This window comes from Hemiscyllium ocellatum, chromosome 3 (genome assembly GCF_020745735.1).
Source record: "Hemiscyllium ocellatum isolate sHemOce1 chromosome 3, sHemOce1.pat.X.cur, whole genome shotgun sequence".
Classification (NCBI taxonomy): domain Eukaryota; kingdom Metazoa; phylum Chordata; class Chondrichthyes; order Orectolobiformes; family Hemiscylliidae; genus Hemiscyllium; species Hemiscyllium ocellatum.
The window spans coordinates 8,503,818-8,519,381 of NC_083403.1; the positions used below are offsets into that span (position 1 = coordinate 8,503,818).

General features: G+C 41.1%; 1 protein-coding gene across 1 annotated transcript in view; it reads left to right on the top strand.

Annotated features, from left to right (window-relative positions):
- LOC132834281 (dynein axonemal heavy chain 8-like) overlaps positions 1-15,564 on the top strand; it is a 1,170,382-nt gene that overhangs the window by 1,026,688 nt on the left and 128,130 nt on the right. Inside the window, exons 73-77 of the mRNA XM_060853001.1 lie at positions 1,229-1,384; positions 3,005-3,160; positions 5,897-6,079; positions 9,314-9,419; positions 9,791-10,043. Of these exons, the coding sequence (XP_060708984.1) occupies positions 1,229-1,384; positions 3,005-3,160; positions 5,897-6,079; positions 9,314-9,419; positions 9,791-10,043 (854 nt within the window). The remainder of the gene's footprint in view (positions 1-1,228; positions 1,385-3,004; positions 3,161-5,896; positions 6,080-9,313; positions 9,420-9,790; positions 10,044-15,564) is intronic.

The window sequence follows — 15,564 nt, forward strand, 5'->3', positions numbered from 1 at the left end:
GAATATTCAACACCTTGCTTTACCCTTGGCAAGGTCTCTGTTATCACCACAATATCATATTTCTGCATGATAATATGTACCTGTGACTCCCCAATCTTATTTACTGTACTTCATGCATTTCCATAATGCACAGAAATCCTGATTTGATTTCATTACTTTCTGCTTTAACCTGACTTTACTGACTGATTTTCAGTGCTCTACTTATCTTATTTGTCTAAGTATTTTGCACATCATTCTATTACTCTCACGTATTCTCTCCTGGCTCCCATACCCCATTTGGGTTCCTTTTTATATTAGTTGCTTGTCTCTTACATTCTCTGTTTGCTTTTCTTATTTGTATTTTCAATAATACTGTGGGAATTCAAAACTCAATATAGGTATTTGCCCACCTCACGTCTGTTAAAATTACATTTTTTTTCATTTTTATCTCTATCTCTTTTATTGGCAAGTAAACTCTGAATTTGTTTGTGCTCCCGTACCTTAATGACAAAAGACCGCGTATGTGCCCATCTGCATCCATTCAAAAGGCAGCCCATTATTCAGATCCTGTTTTGCCAGCAAATCATTCATTTCAATTGATCTGAGCCAGATGCATTTTCACTCAGTAATTTTAGCTTTCTCTCAAGTTAGTTGTTCCTACCTTGAATTGTTACTTTACAATAACCAAGTCAAATTATATAACGCATAATCACAGTCTCCTAAATATGTTTTGCAGACACCCAATTGATTTGGCCCATCTCCTCAAAACATATTGAACCACAGGGGGAAATGATCATATTCAATGGGCTGCCTAAGAAAAAGAATGCTGACAAGACAGTTTTTTTCCTTTGTCCATTAAATGTCAACTATGCCATGAGAATTTGAAGTCACTTTAAGTCACAATATGAGGTGTGGAAATTATATCTGTCACTTGAAGGACATTTCTCAACATTTACAATTTTATAAATGTTTACAACAATTCAGTAGCTTTCTTGTCATTTTTGTTTGCAGATACCAGGTTAATGGATTTCAGTTTAGCCCCTTATATATGAAAGATTCTCTAGACCGCTGCTTCAGTACTGTAATTACTGGGCTGCTTGCTACCATTAACTACATTGCAGTGTCTAATACAATCTCTTCCAAATTAATTTTGGCATGGTCCCTCAGTAATCATTGAATGATCAGTATTGGTGGCTAGAATTATTTCAAAAAATGTTCTTTTTAATTCTGTGCAATTCTAACTTCTCAGATTGGTGAATGGAGCCTACAAGGATTACCAAGTGATGACCTGTCAGTTCAGAATGGCATCATTGTTACCAAAGCAACCAGGTATCCACTTCTCATTGACCCTCAAACACAGGGTAAAACCTGGATCAAAAAGAAGGAGAAACATAATGAACTGCAGGTAGGAAAGGACAGATTTTTTCAACATGTATTCAGTATGTGAAGCAGTATACTGATCATGAACATAAAATAATTGACTACCACAAATCAATGCCACATTATTTTCTTTCTCCACTTTTCTCTCCTTCTTTGCTGAAGATTTTGATTCCATAGTTGCAGGTAGGTAGGATAGTGTAGAAGGCGTTTGATATGCTTTCCTTTATTGGTCAGACTATTGAGTATAGGAGTTGGGAGGCCATATTGAGGCTGTACAGGACATTGGTTAGGCTACTGTTGGAATATTGCATGCAATTCTGGTCTCCTACCTATCGGAAAGATGTTGTGAAACTTGAAAGAGTTCAGAAAAGATTTACAAAGATGTTGCCAGGGTTGAGGGATTTGAGCAATGGGGAGAGGCTGAACAGGCTGGGGCTGTTTTCACTGGAGTGTCGGAGGCTGAGGGGTGACCTTATAGAGATTTACAAAATTATGAAGGGCATGGATAGGAATAATAGACAAAGTCCTTTCCCTGCGGTCAGGGAGTCCAGACTAGAGGGCATAGGTTTAGGGTGTGAGGGGAAAGATATAAAAGAGACCTAAGGGGCAACTTTTTCACGCAGACGGTGGTACGGGTATGGGATGAGCTGCCAGAGGAAGTGGTGGAGGCTGGTACAAATGCAACATTTAAGAAGCATTTGGATGGGTATATGAACAGGAAGGGTTTGGAGGGATATGGGCCGGGTGCTGGCAGGTGGGACTAGATTGGGTTGGGATATCTGGTCAGCATGGAAGGATTGGATTGAAGGGTCTTTTCCATGCTGTACATCTCTATGAATTTATGAATTATTCAAGTAGTCACTATTCACAAATAAATCACAACATTGAATGTCAGCAAGTCAATAGACTGGGGAGCTCGATTCTCTCCCCATTCAGTATCTACACATGAACAGTTTCATAGGAATTTTCTGGATGATAGTAAAGAATGGGGCTTTCTCTTCATGATCTGGAGAATGGAGTCTAATTTTATTACCTCTTTATCCTTTGGATATGTGGTTCAACTAACTGAGCACAAACCTTGGATTAAACCTTGACTTTGTCGGTATGGCTTAGCTATGTGAGTGTCAGCTCACCTAGTTACCATAATGCCAATGGGCTAATGCATTAATAATTATGGAAATCTAGGGAAATGTATTTCCAAACTCTGAAGCTGCATATTGATGAAAATTCAGAAACTTAATGGATTAGGTCATATACTGAAAGGTTAGATGTTAATTTCTGAAAGTAAAGTTAAATTATTATTCTGGCTAGTAACTTGATAATCTTTATTAATATTTTAAAATATATCTGAAATATTTTTAAGACCCTGGTAGTAATTTTTAACTGCTTGTACATTTTTCTCCTCTGAAAAATGAGCAGCTATCAATAGACTGTCTCACTGATGCCACTCCATATCAAGGCAATTTTCAAATGTGTCTAAAAAGATATGGCTAGCTGCCTTAAAAGACATAAGCATGCTTAAATATGTTACCATCTTCTAGCTGCATGACACATTGTAAAGATGTAACAACACTGCAGTCAGTGCATTTAAAGCATGGGGGGAGTGGAGTTTGAGCTACAAACACAAATTACTTTTGTTACAAAGGTAACATCGCTCAATCACAAGTATTTCCGGAATCACCTGGAGGATGCTCTTTCACTTGGACGTCCTCTGCTATTGGAAGATGTGCAGGAAGAATTGGATCCTGCACTGGACAATGTGCTGGAGAAAAATTTCATCAAATCTGGGACCACATTCAAGGTGAGCTGATTTAGTAAAGGTATGTCATTACCATCTGCATCATTGCAGGCATTCACATCCAACTTCTTCCAGTTTGATTTTCTCACTATGTAATATAAATCAATTCATTGGACTTTCCCTTAATAATAAGGTCAGAAGTGAGGATGTTCACTGATGCCTGCAATGTTCAACACCACTCATGATTCTTCAGATACTGAAGTAGGCCATGTCCAAATGCAACAAGATCTGGACAATATCCAGCTTCAGGCTAACAAGTGGCAATATCATTCATAAAAATAGAAAATAGGAACAAAAGTAGGCCATTCGGCCCTTCAGCAACACATTTTCAGCTCTGATCTCCAGCATCTGCAGTCCTCACTTTCTCCTATTCGGCCCTTCAAGCCTACTCCACCTTTCATTATGATCATAGCTGATCATATAATTCATTAGTCTGTTCCTGCTTTTCCTCCCTTCTCCTTTGATTTCTGTAGCTTAACGTGCTGTATCAATCTCCTTTTTGAGGTTATACAATGATTAGACCTTAACTGCTTTCTGTGGTAATGAATCCACATGCTGAGCACTCTCTCAGTGAAGATATTTTTCTCCATCTCAGTCCTAATTGGTTTACCTTATATCCTTGGACTGTGAGTCTTAGTTCTGACTCCCTAACAGGAACATCCTGTCTAGTTCTGTTAGAATTTTATAGATTGGAAACCTTATCAAAAGCCTACTTGAAATCCAAGGATAGGACAGCCACCAGTTTCCAGTTATTCCCAGAGATCTGTTTTAACACAAGGGTTTGTTTGAGAGCTAACAAACAGAAAACTGTTCCATTAGTTACTGCTTTATCTTTGCATGATTTCTCAGTTTTATGAATTGTTAAACAGAAAATAACAGGCTGACCCCACCAAATTATAATTAACTTCCTAATTACTCTCTGCAATCTCAGCCCCAGTAAAATTCAGAGCATTTCCTTCTTCAAGTTGTAAATGCAGTACCATCTCACTACCCCCCAGCTGATGATGTATTCCAGGATCTCATTACTCTTAGGAAAAGAAAAAGGATCTAGTATGCAGTTTATTTATATTTTTGAACTTCTATCCCTAATCCTTTCCCATTTATTACACAGAAATAGTTCATCAGCAGTGTCTCCGTATTGCCCGTTAGTTTATAGACTTCCATCAGACCATCATTAAGTCTACTCTACTCTAAAATAAATAGTTAAAGGTCCTTTAGCATTCATGTTTTGGACAGGCTTTCTTTCAATCTGTAATAAGGCAGAGAGCTAATCACTGACTTATCATTTGTGGTAGGAAATGTGGTCTTTAACTCCAGTAGGTGTTTGAGATTGAACTTATGCCAAGAAGGTTGGCAGCTAAATGGAAAAATGCACATCAGGAATTTCAGGGTGCAGTGACAAAGTGGTAACTGGGCTTGAAATCCACTGGACCAATTCAATTCTTTGGGACATGGGTTTAAATCCCACCATGCCAGATAGAGAATCTGAATTTTTTTGAAATTTTGGAGTTAAGAACTAGTCTAACAGAAATCATGTAGGCATTGTCAATTGTTGTAAAAGCTCATCTAGTTCACTAATGTCCATTAGGAAAAGACTAACAGCAATATAGTTGCCTCTTAACTGCCCTCTGAAGTGGCCTTGATAACCTGTATCGTCAAGGATCGAACAAAGTAATCAAATCATGTTTGCAGTTCAGCAGATCAGCTGGCAAAAAGGACTATAACCTGGTGTTGTGTGATTTTTAACTTTGTATATCTATTCAATGCATGCTAACTAACTGGAGTACCTCTGAGAAAGCTCCTAATAGTTAAGTGGCATAAGACAGCCAGTAAGGACATAAGGAAAATGCACTGAAATTCCTCATTAACTGCATGTCTTCAATAGGAATTGTTTCTTAACTAAGTCAGAAAATATAACAAATGGAAAATAGGTGTAATTCTTGGTAAAACCTGATCTATGGAATCTGCTAGACTGGATTCAGTTTCCTAAGGGGGCCAGCAAACAATTTTAAGAACATAAAAGCAAAATGCTTCTGTGTTTGTTATTAATTTTAAGGATATATTTCCTTTTTGTTTTAGATAATTTATCAAACCACTGAAAAATGATTATGGTATTTTGAGAGCTGCTTCCAGTTGTTACCATAAAAAAGTTACTGGTTAATGTTTTTGTTTGTTCAATAGAAACCCAGTGTCTTTTGTCTGGTCTCTGATGATTTATTCAATAGGGGAGCTTTACAATAAATCACATGTTCAAAAGTGAACTGATGTTTTAGACATAAAATCCCTACAGTGTGGAAATAGGCGCTTTAGTCCAATAAGTCCATACTGACCCTCCGAAGAGTAACCCACCCAGACCCATTCCCCTTCATTTACCCCAGACAGACTAATACACCTAACCTACTTATCCCTGAACACTATGAGGCAATTTAGCATGGCCAATTTAACTAACCTGCACATCTTTGGATTGTGGGAGAAAACCAGAGAACCCGGAGGAAACCCACGCAGATATGGGGATGAATGTGCAAACTCCACAGACAGTTGCCCAAGGCATGGATCTAACCTGGGTCCCTTGTGCTGTGAGGTAGTAGTGCTAACCACTAAGCCACCGTGCTGCCCCATATTATTCCATTTCATGGTCCAGTGCGGATAACAAAAGACCTTACACCATGAGAAGAGAGGGAATAAAATACATAAAGTCAGTATTACTATCTATAAAATGTTTTGTTTTTGATTTTACAGGTGAAAGTGGGTGATAAAGAAACTGATGTCATGGCTGGTTTCATGTTCTACATTACTACAAAACTTCCAAACCCAGCCTACACTCCGGAAATTAGTGCCAAGACATCCATCATTGACTTCACCGTAACCATTAAAGGTCTTGAGAACCAGTTGCTTGGACGTGTGATCCTTACTGAGAAACAGGTAAAGTCAGGGCATTTCTCATTCCCACATGCAAAGGGTCCAAAGGAGACTGATTGATTTGGGGATTGCGGAGTATCATGTAATCACAGAATCTCAGAATCACAGAACTGTGACAGTATAGAAGGAGGCTATTCAGCTAATTGTGTCAGTACCTGCAGTCCAAATTAATATTTCAACCTAGTGTCATTCCCCAGCCTTTTTCCTGCAACCTTGCACAATGTTTCTATTCAAATAATCATTTAATGGCCTCTTGACGCCTCAATTGAAACTGCCTCCACCACATTTCCAGATGTACTTCTGATGTACTTTTGAGTACTTCCGCACTTCTGAGGCTCTATAAGGCTCTGGTCAGACCACAGTTGGAGAATTATGCGCAGTTTTGGACCCCGTATCTCAGGAAGGATATACTGGCCCAGGAGCATGTTCAGAGGAGGTTCATAAGAATGGTCCCAGGAATGAAAAGCTTAACAGATGATTTGGAGATGCCAGGGTGGGCAAAGTTACAAATCTCACAACACCAGGTTTATTTGGAAGCACTAGCTTTCAGAGTGTTGCTCCTTCCTTCCACAACCCTCTGATGAAGGAGCAGCGCTCTGAAAGCTAGTGCTTCCAAATAAACCTGTTGTACTATAACCTGCTGTTGTGTGATTTTTAACTTAACAGATGAAGAATGTTTGAGGACTCTGGGTAAAAACAATGACTGCAGATGCTGGAAACCAGATTCTGAATCAGTGGTGCTGGAAGAGCACAGCAGTTCAGGCATCATCTCTGGGTGTCTACTCATTGGAGTTTAGAAGGATGAGGAGGATCTCATTGAAACGTACAGAATACTGAATGGCCTGGACACAGTAGATGTTGGGAAGATATTTCCATTGATAGGAGAGGCTAGGCCCCAAGGGCATAGACTTAGAGTAATGGGAAGACCCTTTAGAATGGAGATAGGGAGAAATTTCTTCAGCCAGAAATTGGTGAATCTATGGAATTCATTACCACAGAAGGCTGTGGAGGCCAGGGCATTGGGTATATTTAAGACGGAGATAGATGGGTTCTTGAGTATCAAGGGGGTCAAGAGTTACGGGAAGAAAATGGGAAAATGGGGTTGAGAAACTTATCAGGTATCACTAAATGGCAGAGCAGATTCGATGGGCTGAATGGCCTATGTCTTAGGGTCTTATTTGTTTCTTTTGCGAATTGCTTCAAATCTCTGCCCCCTTGTTCTTGATCATTTTACAAGTGGGAGTAGTTACTCCGTATTCATTTCATGCAGACAACTCTTGATTTTGAACATTTTTGTCAATTCTCCTCTTGGCCTTATCCTTTCTAAGTAAAACAATTTCAACCTTTCCAATCTATCTTTATTCTTGAATTTTCTCAGTTTTCTAAGGTTTTCTGAATGGTTCCCTGGGAACCCTCTCTGATATGGTCACATGCTTCTTGAATTGTGGCACCCAGAACTGTATGCATAATTACAGTCTCTTACACAAGGCTCAGCATTGCCACCTTGCTGTTGTGGTTGATTGCCATCTTAATAAAGCCGAAGATACTGTAATGTTTAAGAAAATCTCTCTGCAGCTACCTTTGCATTTCTAAGCCATGTTGCTATTAAAAAAGGAGGAGGAGTTGTGCATCTTAAAAATTATTATGGTAGATATGTCCCCAGTTCCAGATGTGATCTATCACAGAATATTGAGGGAGGCAAGAGATAAAATTGCTGGAGCATTGACAGACATCTTTGTATCTTCTTTGGCCAAAGTTGAGTTCCCAGAGGACTGCAGAATAGCTAATGTTGTCCCATCGTTTAACTGTAACAGGGAGTAAACCTGGAAATTACAGGCCATGTGAGCCTCATAGCAGTGGTAGGGAAATTATTGGAAAAGATTCTCAGGAACAAGACCTATAAGCACTTAGAAGAGAAAGTGAGGTCTGCAGATGCTGGAGATCAGAGCTGAAAGTGTGTTGCTGGAAAAGTGCAGCAGGTCAGGCAGCATCCAAGGAACAGGAGATTCGACGTTTCGGGCACAAGCCCTTCTTCAGGAATGATTCCTGAAGAAGGGCTTTTGCCTGAAACATCGAATCTCCTGTTCCTTGGATGCTGCATGACCTGCTGCGCTTTTCCAGCAACACATTTTCAGCTGTAGATTTCATTACCATACAAAGCCAAAACAGTGAATGGATTCAAGAGGCGGCTAGATATAGCATTTGGGGTGAATAGGATCAAAGGTTACAGGGAGACAGCAGGATTAGGCTGTTGAGTTGGATGATCAGCCATTATAGTGATGAACGGTGGAGCAGGCTTGAAAGGCCGAATGGCTACTTCCTGCTCCTATCTTCGATGTTTCTATGTTTAATAACTGTGTGAGTCGTTAACCTTGTACTTATGTGGATGAAACTCCATCTGTCATTCAGCAGCCCACCGGCCCAGTTGGTCAAGGTCCAGGTGTACTTTTAAATAACCTTCTTCACTGCCCAATACGTCACCAATTATGGTGTCATCCACAAGCTTACTAACCATGCCTCTTATATTCTCAGCCAAACCATTTATATAAATAACACTAAATGGTGGACCTAGTACCGATCCTTGCAGCACCCCACTAATCACAGGCCTCCAGTCTAAACAACAACCATCAACACCATCCTCTGTCTCCTACCTTCAAGCCAATTTTGTATCCAATTGGTTAGGTCCCTCAGAATCCCATATGACCTAACCTTATTAACCTTGCGGAATGCCTTGCTAAAGTCCAATTAGAGAACATTTACTGCTTTGCCTTCATCTTTTTGGTCACTTCTTCAATTTTGGCACTTCATGCAATTTTGCTAATCCCACTTACCCTCCCTTTCTCCACAGCTCAGCATTTTCTTAACCTTTCAGGTGCATATCCCTTGAAAAGTCATGATTGAACCATCCTCAATCATCCATCAAACTTTGTAACCACCCACTGCTCAAATGTTTCATTATGATGCTTTGTGCTCTTTTGCCGGTGGTTATAAATCAGAGTCCTCTGGTTCTTCACTCCTCTGGAAATAGTTTCTTCCCTACTCTTAGTGGAACACAAATTGATTGTTTTCTAATTAATACATATTCTTTACATTCCTTTTTGATCATTTCTAGAATCAGTTATGAGTGCATAATGAAAAAAGTACCAATTTGCCGACTGTATTGCTCCCTGTTCAGTTACCACACTTTATTCTTCTCTTTGTTGAGACGGACTAATCGTTTTAAGTTCAATCTTTTAGGAGCTGGAAGCAGAGCGTGTACAACTGATCGAGGAAGTCACTGCCAATAAACGCAAAATGAAAGAGTTAGAAAATAACCTACTATTTAAGCTCAGCACCACCAAAGGTAAATAACTCAGTTTCATCTTTTACACTGTTGCAATCCCTGAAACTGATATTTTACCTCAGTCAGACAAAATAATCATTAATTTGAATAAGGTATCACCTGAAGGTTTTTACCCACATACCTCTGGCAAGGGTAAGACACCCTGGTACCTACAAAATATGTTTGATTACATACTGTCCTGAAGAGAGATTCAAATTGATTGGAATTTGTAGATTTCTGAAAAGGACTACAATAAGCGTCAAATGGCATATAAGCACTGACATGGATTAAATGGATTAAGTGACTTTTGTATAGTTCACGATGTGTTTTTTTCATTCAGACAATAATAGTGAGGAATGAGATTTTGATTTGTTCGATGCATTTTGTTTCAGGTTCACTGGTGGATGATGAGTCTTTGATTGGAGTCCTTCAGATAACAAAGACAACAGCAACTGAAGTAAGTGAGAAGCTGCATGTAGCAGCAGAGACAGAAGTAAAGATTAACACTGCACAGGAAGAGTACCGACCAGCAGCTACTCGTGGAAGTATTCTCTACTTCCTTATCACTGAAATGAGCATGGTTAATATGATGTACCAGACCTCACTTGCACAATTTCTGAAATTATTTGACCTCTCCATGGCAAGGTATGTTTCTCACCAGTGATAGAGGAAATATTGACAAATACCTTATCTTCACTCATAGAAAGTAATGAGGATGCTTCAGAGCAAATATGTAGAGATAGTAATTGGATAAATTCTGAGGCTTGTTAGCAATAATAAATGCATAGGTTTAAAGGGCCAAAGCTGTACAACACAAGAGTTATGGAAGGACAGAAAGCAGAGTGCAGAAAAAAGTATACACTACTTCCCCACAGAGCTCCATGTTGGACCTGTTTTTTTAATCTAATGACATGACCTTGGAAAGACAGGATTAGTTTCAAAGGTTGTGTTGTACCTCCCATACAGGTGTTTAAATTCTTAGAACAGTGAGTTGACTCTTAGTAAAGATACACAATAATACACATTTGTTTGACACAATTAATGTTAGAACAATAAAATATACTAAAACTAATAGTAAACACTTACACTTTAACTTAACTTTGTATAGCATCACACAAGAACTTGGCCAGGCTCCACATGGTGATGATAAGTGGGTCTTTTCTCGAGGGTCTCAGGGGTGTCTTCTCTTTTATTGGTTATTCTTGAGTTACTGCCCGAGTGGGGCTTTGTCACAACTCTTACCCTTCAAAGTCTTTGTGCCTTTTTAGGAGGGTCTTGAGGATCTGTCAATGGTTCAATCAGATTTGGTGACCCTGATTGATCAGACCCAACCAGGTGTTGGCAAATTGATCCCTAAAGTGTTTATTACAGTCGGTGTTGAGTGCATGTAGCTTCCTCCAAATAAAGGTACGAGGCACCTGCATGTCTGTTGAATGACTTGATGCTTCCAATTGTCCTGAGGGCAACATTCCATTGCCCCATTCAAATCCAAATTTGGGTATCTATTGCAGGGTCTGCAGCTACCAGGTTTTTATGCAAACTGTCTGTCGGCAGCTGCAGTCTGCCTGGATTCTGCAGCTGGTGGCTTGACACAATACTTTAGTCAAGGCTGGCTTCCATTTCACAGCATGCATTAGCCCTGGTCCATTTTATCAAATTCATCATAAATTTATCATCTTCAGTGGCCTGTCTGGCCTAAGTCCTTCTTCTTGATCCTGAACGCAAAGCATGATGGATCACTTAACAAAAGACCAATCTCTATGCAGTGGGTGTATGGCCATTCAAGCTCAAGTAAAGCACAGTGCAGAGGAACCTCATTATCCAACATGTGATTATCCGAATATCGGATTATCCGGCAAGGTCGCAAAGTCTTGATGCTGAGCTCATCTCTGTTATCCAGTATTCGATTATCCGGAATTTGATTAACTGAACAAAATACTCCCTTCTGTATATTGTTAAACACCTATGGCATGCAAAAGCTACATTTAACTAATATCAGAAACTAAAATAATTCAGGTATCAGAGAAATGGGCAAATACAAAACAAATTAATACAATGGCCAAACACATCAAAGCCATAAAATGTCCATATTACAGAGGAGGAAGTGCTGGATGTCTTCAAACGTATAAAAGTGGATAAATCCCCAAGACCTGATCAGGTGTTCCCCAGAACTCTGTGGGAAGCTAGGGATGTGATTGCTGGGCCTCTTGCTGAGATATTTGTATCATCAATAGTCATAGGTGAGGTGCCGGAAGACTGTAGGTTGGCAAACGTGGTGCCACTGTTTAAGTAAGGCAGTAAGGACAAGCCAGGGAACTACAGACCAGTGAGCCTGACGTCAGTGGTGGGCAAGTTGTTGGAGGTAATCCTGAGGGACAGGATGTACAGGTATTTGGAAAGGCAAGGACTAATTAGGGATAGTCAACATGGCTTTGTGTGTGGGAAATCATGTCCCACAAACTTGACTGAGTTTCTTGAAGAAGTAACAAAGAGGATTGATGAGGGCAGAGTGGTAGACATGATATATATGGAGTTTAGATTAGAGTGGTGCTGAAAAAGCACAGCAGGTTAGGCAGCATCCGAAGAACAGGAAAATCAACGTTTCAGGCAGCATTCCTGATGAAGGTCTTTTGCCCAAAATGCTGATTTTCCTGCTCCTCAGATGCTGCCTGACCTGCTGTGCTTTTCCAGCACCACTCTAATCTAGACTCTGGTGTCCAGCATCTGCAGTCCTTGTTTTTACTTAGGTGATCTATATGGACTTCAGTAAAGCATTCGACAAGGTTCCTCATGGGAGACCAGTGAGCAAGGTTAGATCTCATGGAATACAGGAAGAAGTAGCCATTTGGATACAGAACCAGCTGAAAGGTAGAAGACAGAGGGTGATGGTGGAGGGTTGTTTTTCAGATTGAAGGCCTGTGACCAATGGAGTGCAACAAGGATCGGTGCTGGGTCCACTACTTTTTGTGATTCATATAAATAGTTTGGATGTTGAGCTAAGAGGTGTAGTTCATAAGTTTGCAGATGACACCAAAATTGCAGGTGTAGTGGACAGCAAAGAAGGTAACCTCCGATTACAATGGGATCTTGATCAGATGAGCCAATGGACTGAGGAGTGGCAGATGGAGTTTAATTTAGATAAATGCGAGGTGCTGCATTTTGGGAAAGCAAATCGAATCAGGACTTATACACTTAATGGTAATGTCCTCAGGAGTGTTGCTGAACAAAGAGGCCTTGGAGTGCAGGGTCATAGCTCCTTGAAAGTAGAGTTGCAGGTAGATAGGATAGTGAAGCAGGCGTTTGGTTTGCTTTCCTTTATTGGTCAAAGTATTGAGTACAGGAACTGGGAGGTCATGTTGTGGCTATACAGGACATTGGTTAGGCCACTTTCAGGATATTGTGAAACTTGAAAGGGTTCAGAAAAGATTTACAAGGATATTGCCAGGGTTGGAGAATTTGGGCTATGGGGAGAGGTTGAATAGGCTAGGACTGTTTTCCCTTGACATTGGAGGCTGAGGGGTGAGCTTAAAGAGGTTTATAAAATCATGAGGGGTATGGATAGGGTAATTAGACAAGGTCTTTTCCCTGGGGTAGGTGAGTCTAGAACTAGAGGGCATAGGTTTCGGGTGAGAGGGGATAGATATAAAAGAGACCCAAGGGGGCAACCTTTTCATGCAGAGGGTGGTGCGTGTGTGGAATGGGCTGCCAGAGAAGGTGATGGAGGCTGGTACAATTGGTATCTGGATGGGTATGTGAATAGGAAGGGTTTGGAGGTATATGGGCCAGGTGCTGCAAAGTGGGACTAGATCTGGTTGGGATGAGTTGGACTGAAGGGTCAGTTTCCGTGCTGTACATCTCTATGGCAGTATGACTCCATAAAGAAGTCATTATAACTAAAAAAAAACAGTGTTCATGCATGGGGGTGGCTAAGATTCACCAGTCTGATCAAACAGAAAATAAAATGGCAAAGCTAAACAATGTAATAAAATTACAAAAAAGTTGTAACAAAAATTTTCATAATGGGAAACTTGAAATTCAATACACGTTACAAAACTGGGGAATTTCTTATACATTGAAGAAATGGCCAAATAAACCACGGTTCTGCACAATGTTTTAACATCATAGGTAGGCCAAATCAAAACAATCCATCACTGCACCACTAGGGTCAGCAGAAACCCACAGGGCAGGAATGAATCGAAGGAGGGAATTAATTAGATCAGGAAAACGTAATTAGATCAGAATTAAAGTTTGTGCGAAGATTTGTAGCTCGGGTGCTTGTTGTAGTGGTTCTGTTCGCCGAGCTGGAAGTTTTAGTTGCAAACGTTTCGTCCCCTGGCTAGGAGACATCATCAGTGCTCTGGAGCCTCCTGCGAAGCGCTCCTAGAGGCATGGCATTCATTCACAAACTCCATCAACAGACACATCGACCTGGACCCAATATACAAATCACTACAGCAGACAGCTGAAACTGACACCCGGAAGCGGCAAGGACAGACCACTATAAATGCCGGAAGAAACATCAAAGGAGCGCTTCGCAGGAGACTCCAGAGCACTGATGATGTCGCCTAGCCAGGGGACGAAACGTTTGCAACTAAAACTTCCAGCTCGGCGAACAGAACCACAACAGATCAGAATTAAGGTTTTCAGTGGCAACAAGAGCGACATAAGGGAACTAAAGAGAGCAGGCAGGCAGGCATGACTGTCCAACACTGTAAAAATCTTGGGGCACTCAGCAGGAGGTAACCACAGAATATCCACATGTGGTCAAAAAGCACTGAAGTGCACAACAAGTGGTCACCACGGAATGTCCACACATGACTAAGGCAGCAAGCCAAGCAGCATCAGGAGGTGAAGAAGACAATGTTTCGGATGTAAGCTTTCTTCTGCACGGGGTTGAATGTTTGGGGGAGCTACAGATAAAGGGGGTGGTAGGAGGAGGGTGATGAAGTGGGGATAGGTGAAGACTGGTAGAGGGCAGGTCATATTCTCTTCCTGTCTTCACATCCCCACTTCATCACCTTGCCCCCACCACCAGCCCGTCTATGTGCAGCTCCCCTTACACCCACCCCGGGTCCTGAAGAAGGATTACACCCAAAACGTCGACTCCTCCTGTCTAATTTGGATTTCAGCATCTGCAGTGTTTTTGTCTCTACACATGGTCTAAACCAATTAACTGAACAAACAATTCTTAAGTACCTGTCTCAATTGGCAATGTTAAAAATCACACAACATCATGTTACAGAGGTAAAAACAATGAGTGGAGATGCTGGAAACCAGATTCTGGATTAGCGGTGCTGGAAGAGCACAGCAGTTCAGACAGCATCCAAAGTGCAGCGAAATCGACGTTTCGGGCAAAAGCCCTTCATCAGGAATAAAGGCAGTGAGCCTGAAGCGTGGAGAGATAAGCTAGAGGAGGGTGGGGGTGGGGAGAAAGTAACAGAGTAGCATAGAAAGTAGCACTTTCTCCCCACCCCCACCCTCCTCTAGCTTATCTCTCTACGCTTCAGGCTCACTGCCTTTATTCCTGATGAAGGGCTTTTGCCCGAAACGTCGATTTCGCTGCACTTTGGATGCTGTCTGAACTGCTGTGCTCTTCCAGCACCACTCATCCAGAACATCATGTTATAGTCCAACAGGTTTATTTGGAAGCACTGTTGGTCTGTGACCTGGCCATAGAGTCAGAGAGATGTACAGCACAGAAACAGACCCTTCGGTCCAATTCGTCCATGCTGACTAGATCACCTAACCTAATCTAGTCCCATTTGCCAGCACTTGGCCCATATCCCTCTAAACCCATCTAATTCATATGCCTGTCCAGATGCCTTCCGAATGCTGTAATTGTACCAGCCTCTACTACCTCCTCAGGTAACTCATTCCCTCTGTGTGAAAATGTTGCCCCTTCACTCCCTTTTATATCTTTCACTTCTCACCCTAAACCTATGCCCTCTAGTTCTGGACTCACCCACCCCAGGGAAAAAAAACCTTTGTCTATTTATCCTCTCCATGCCCCTCATGATTTTATAAACCTCTACAAGGTCACCCCTCAGCCTCTGACACTCCAGGGTAAACAGCCTCAGCCTATTCAGCCTCACCCGATAGCTCAAACTCTCCAAAACTGGCAACATCCTTGTTAATCTTTTCTGAACCCTTTCAAAATTTCACAACA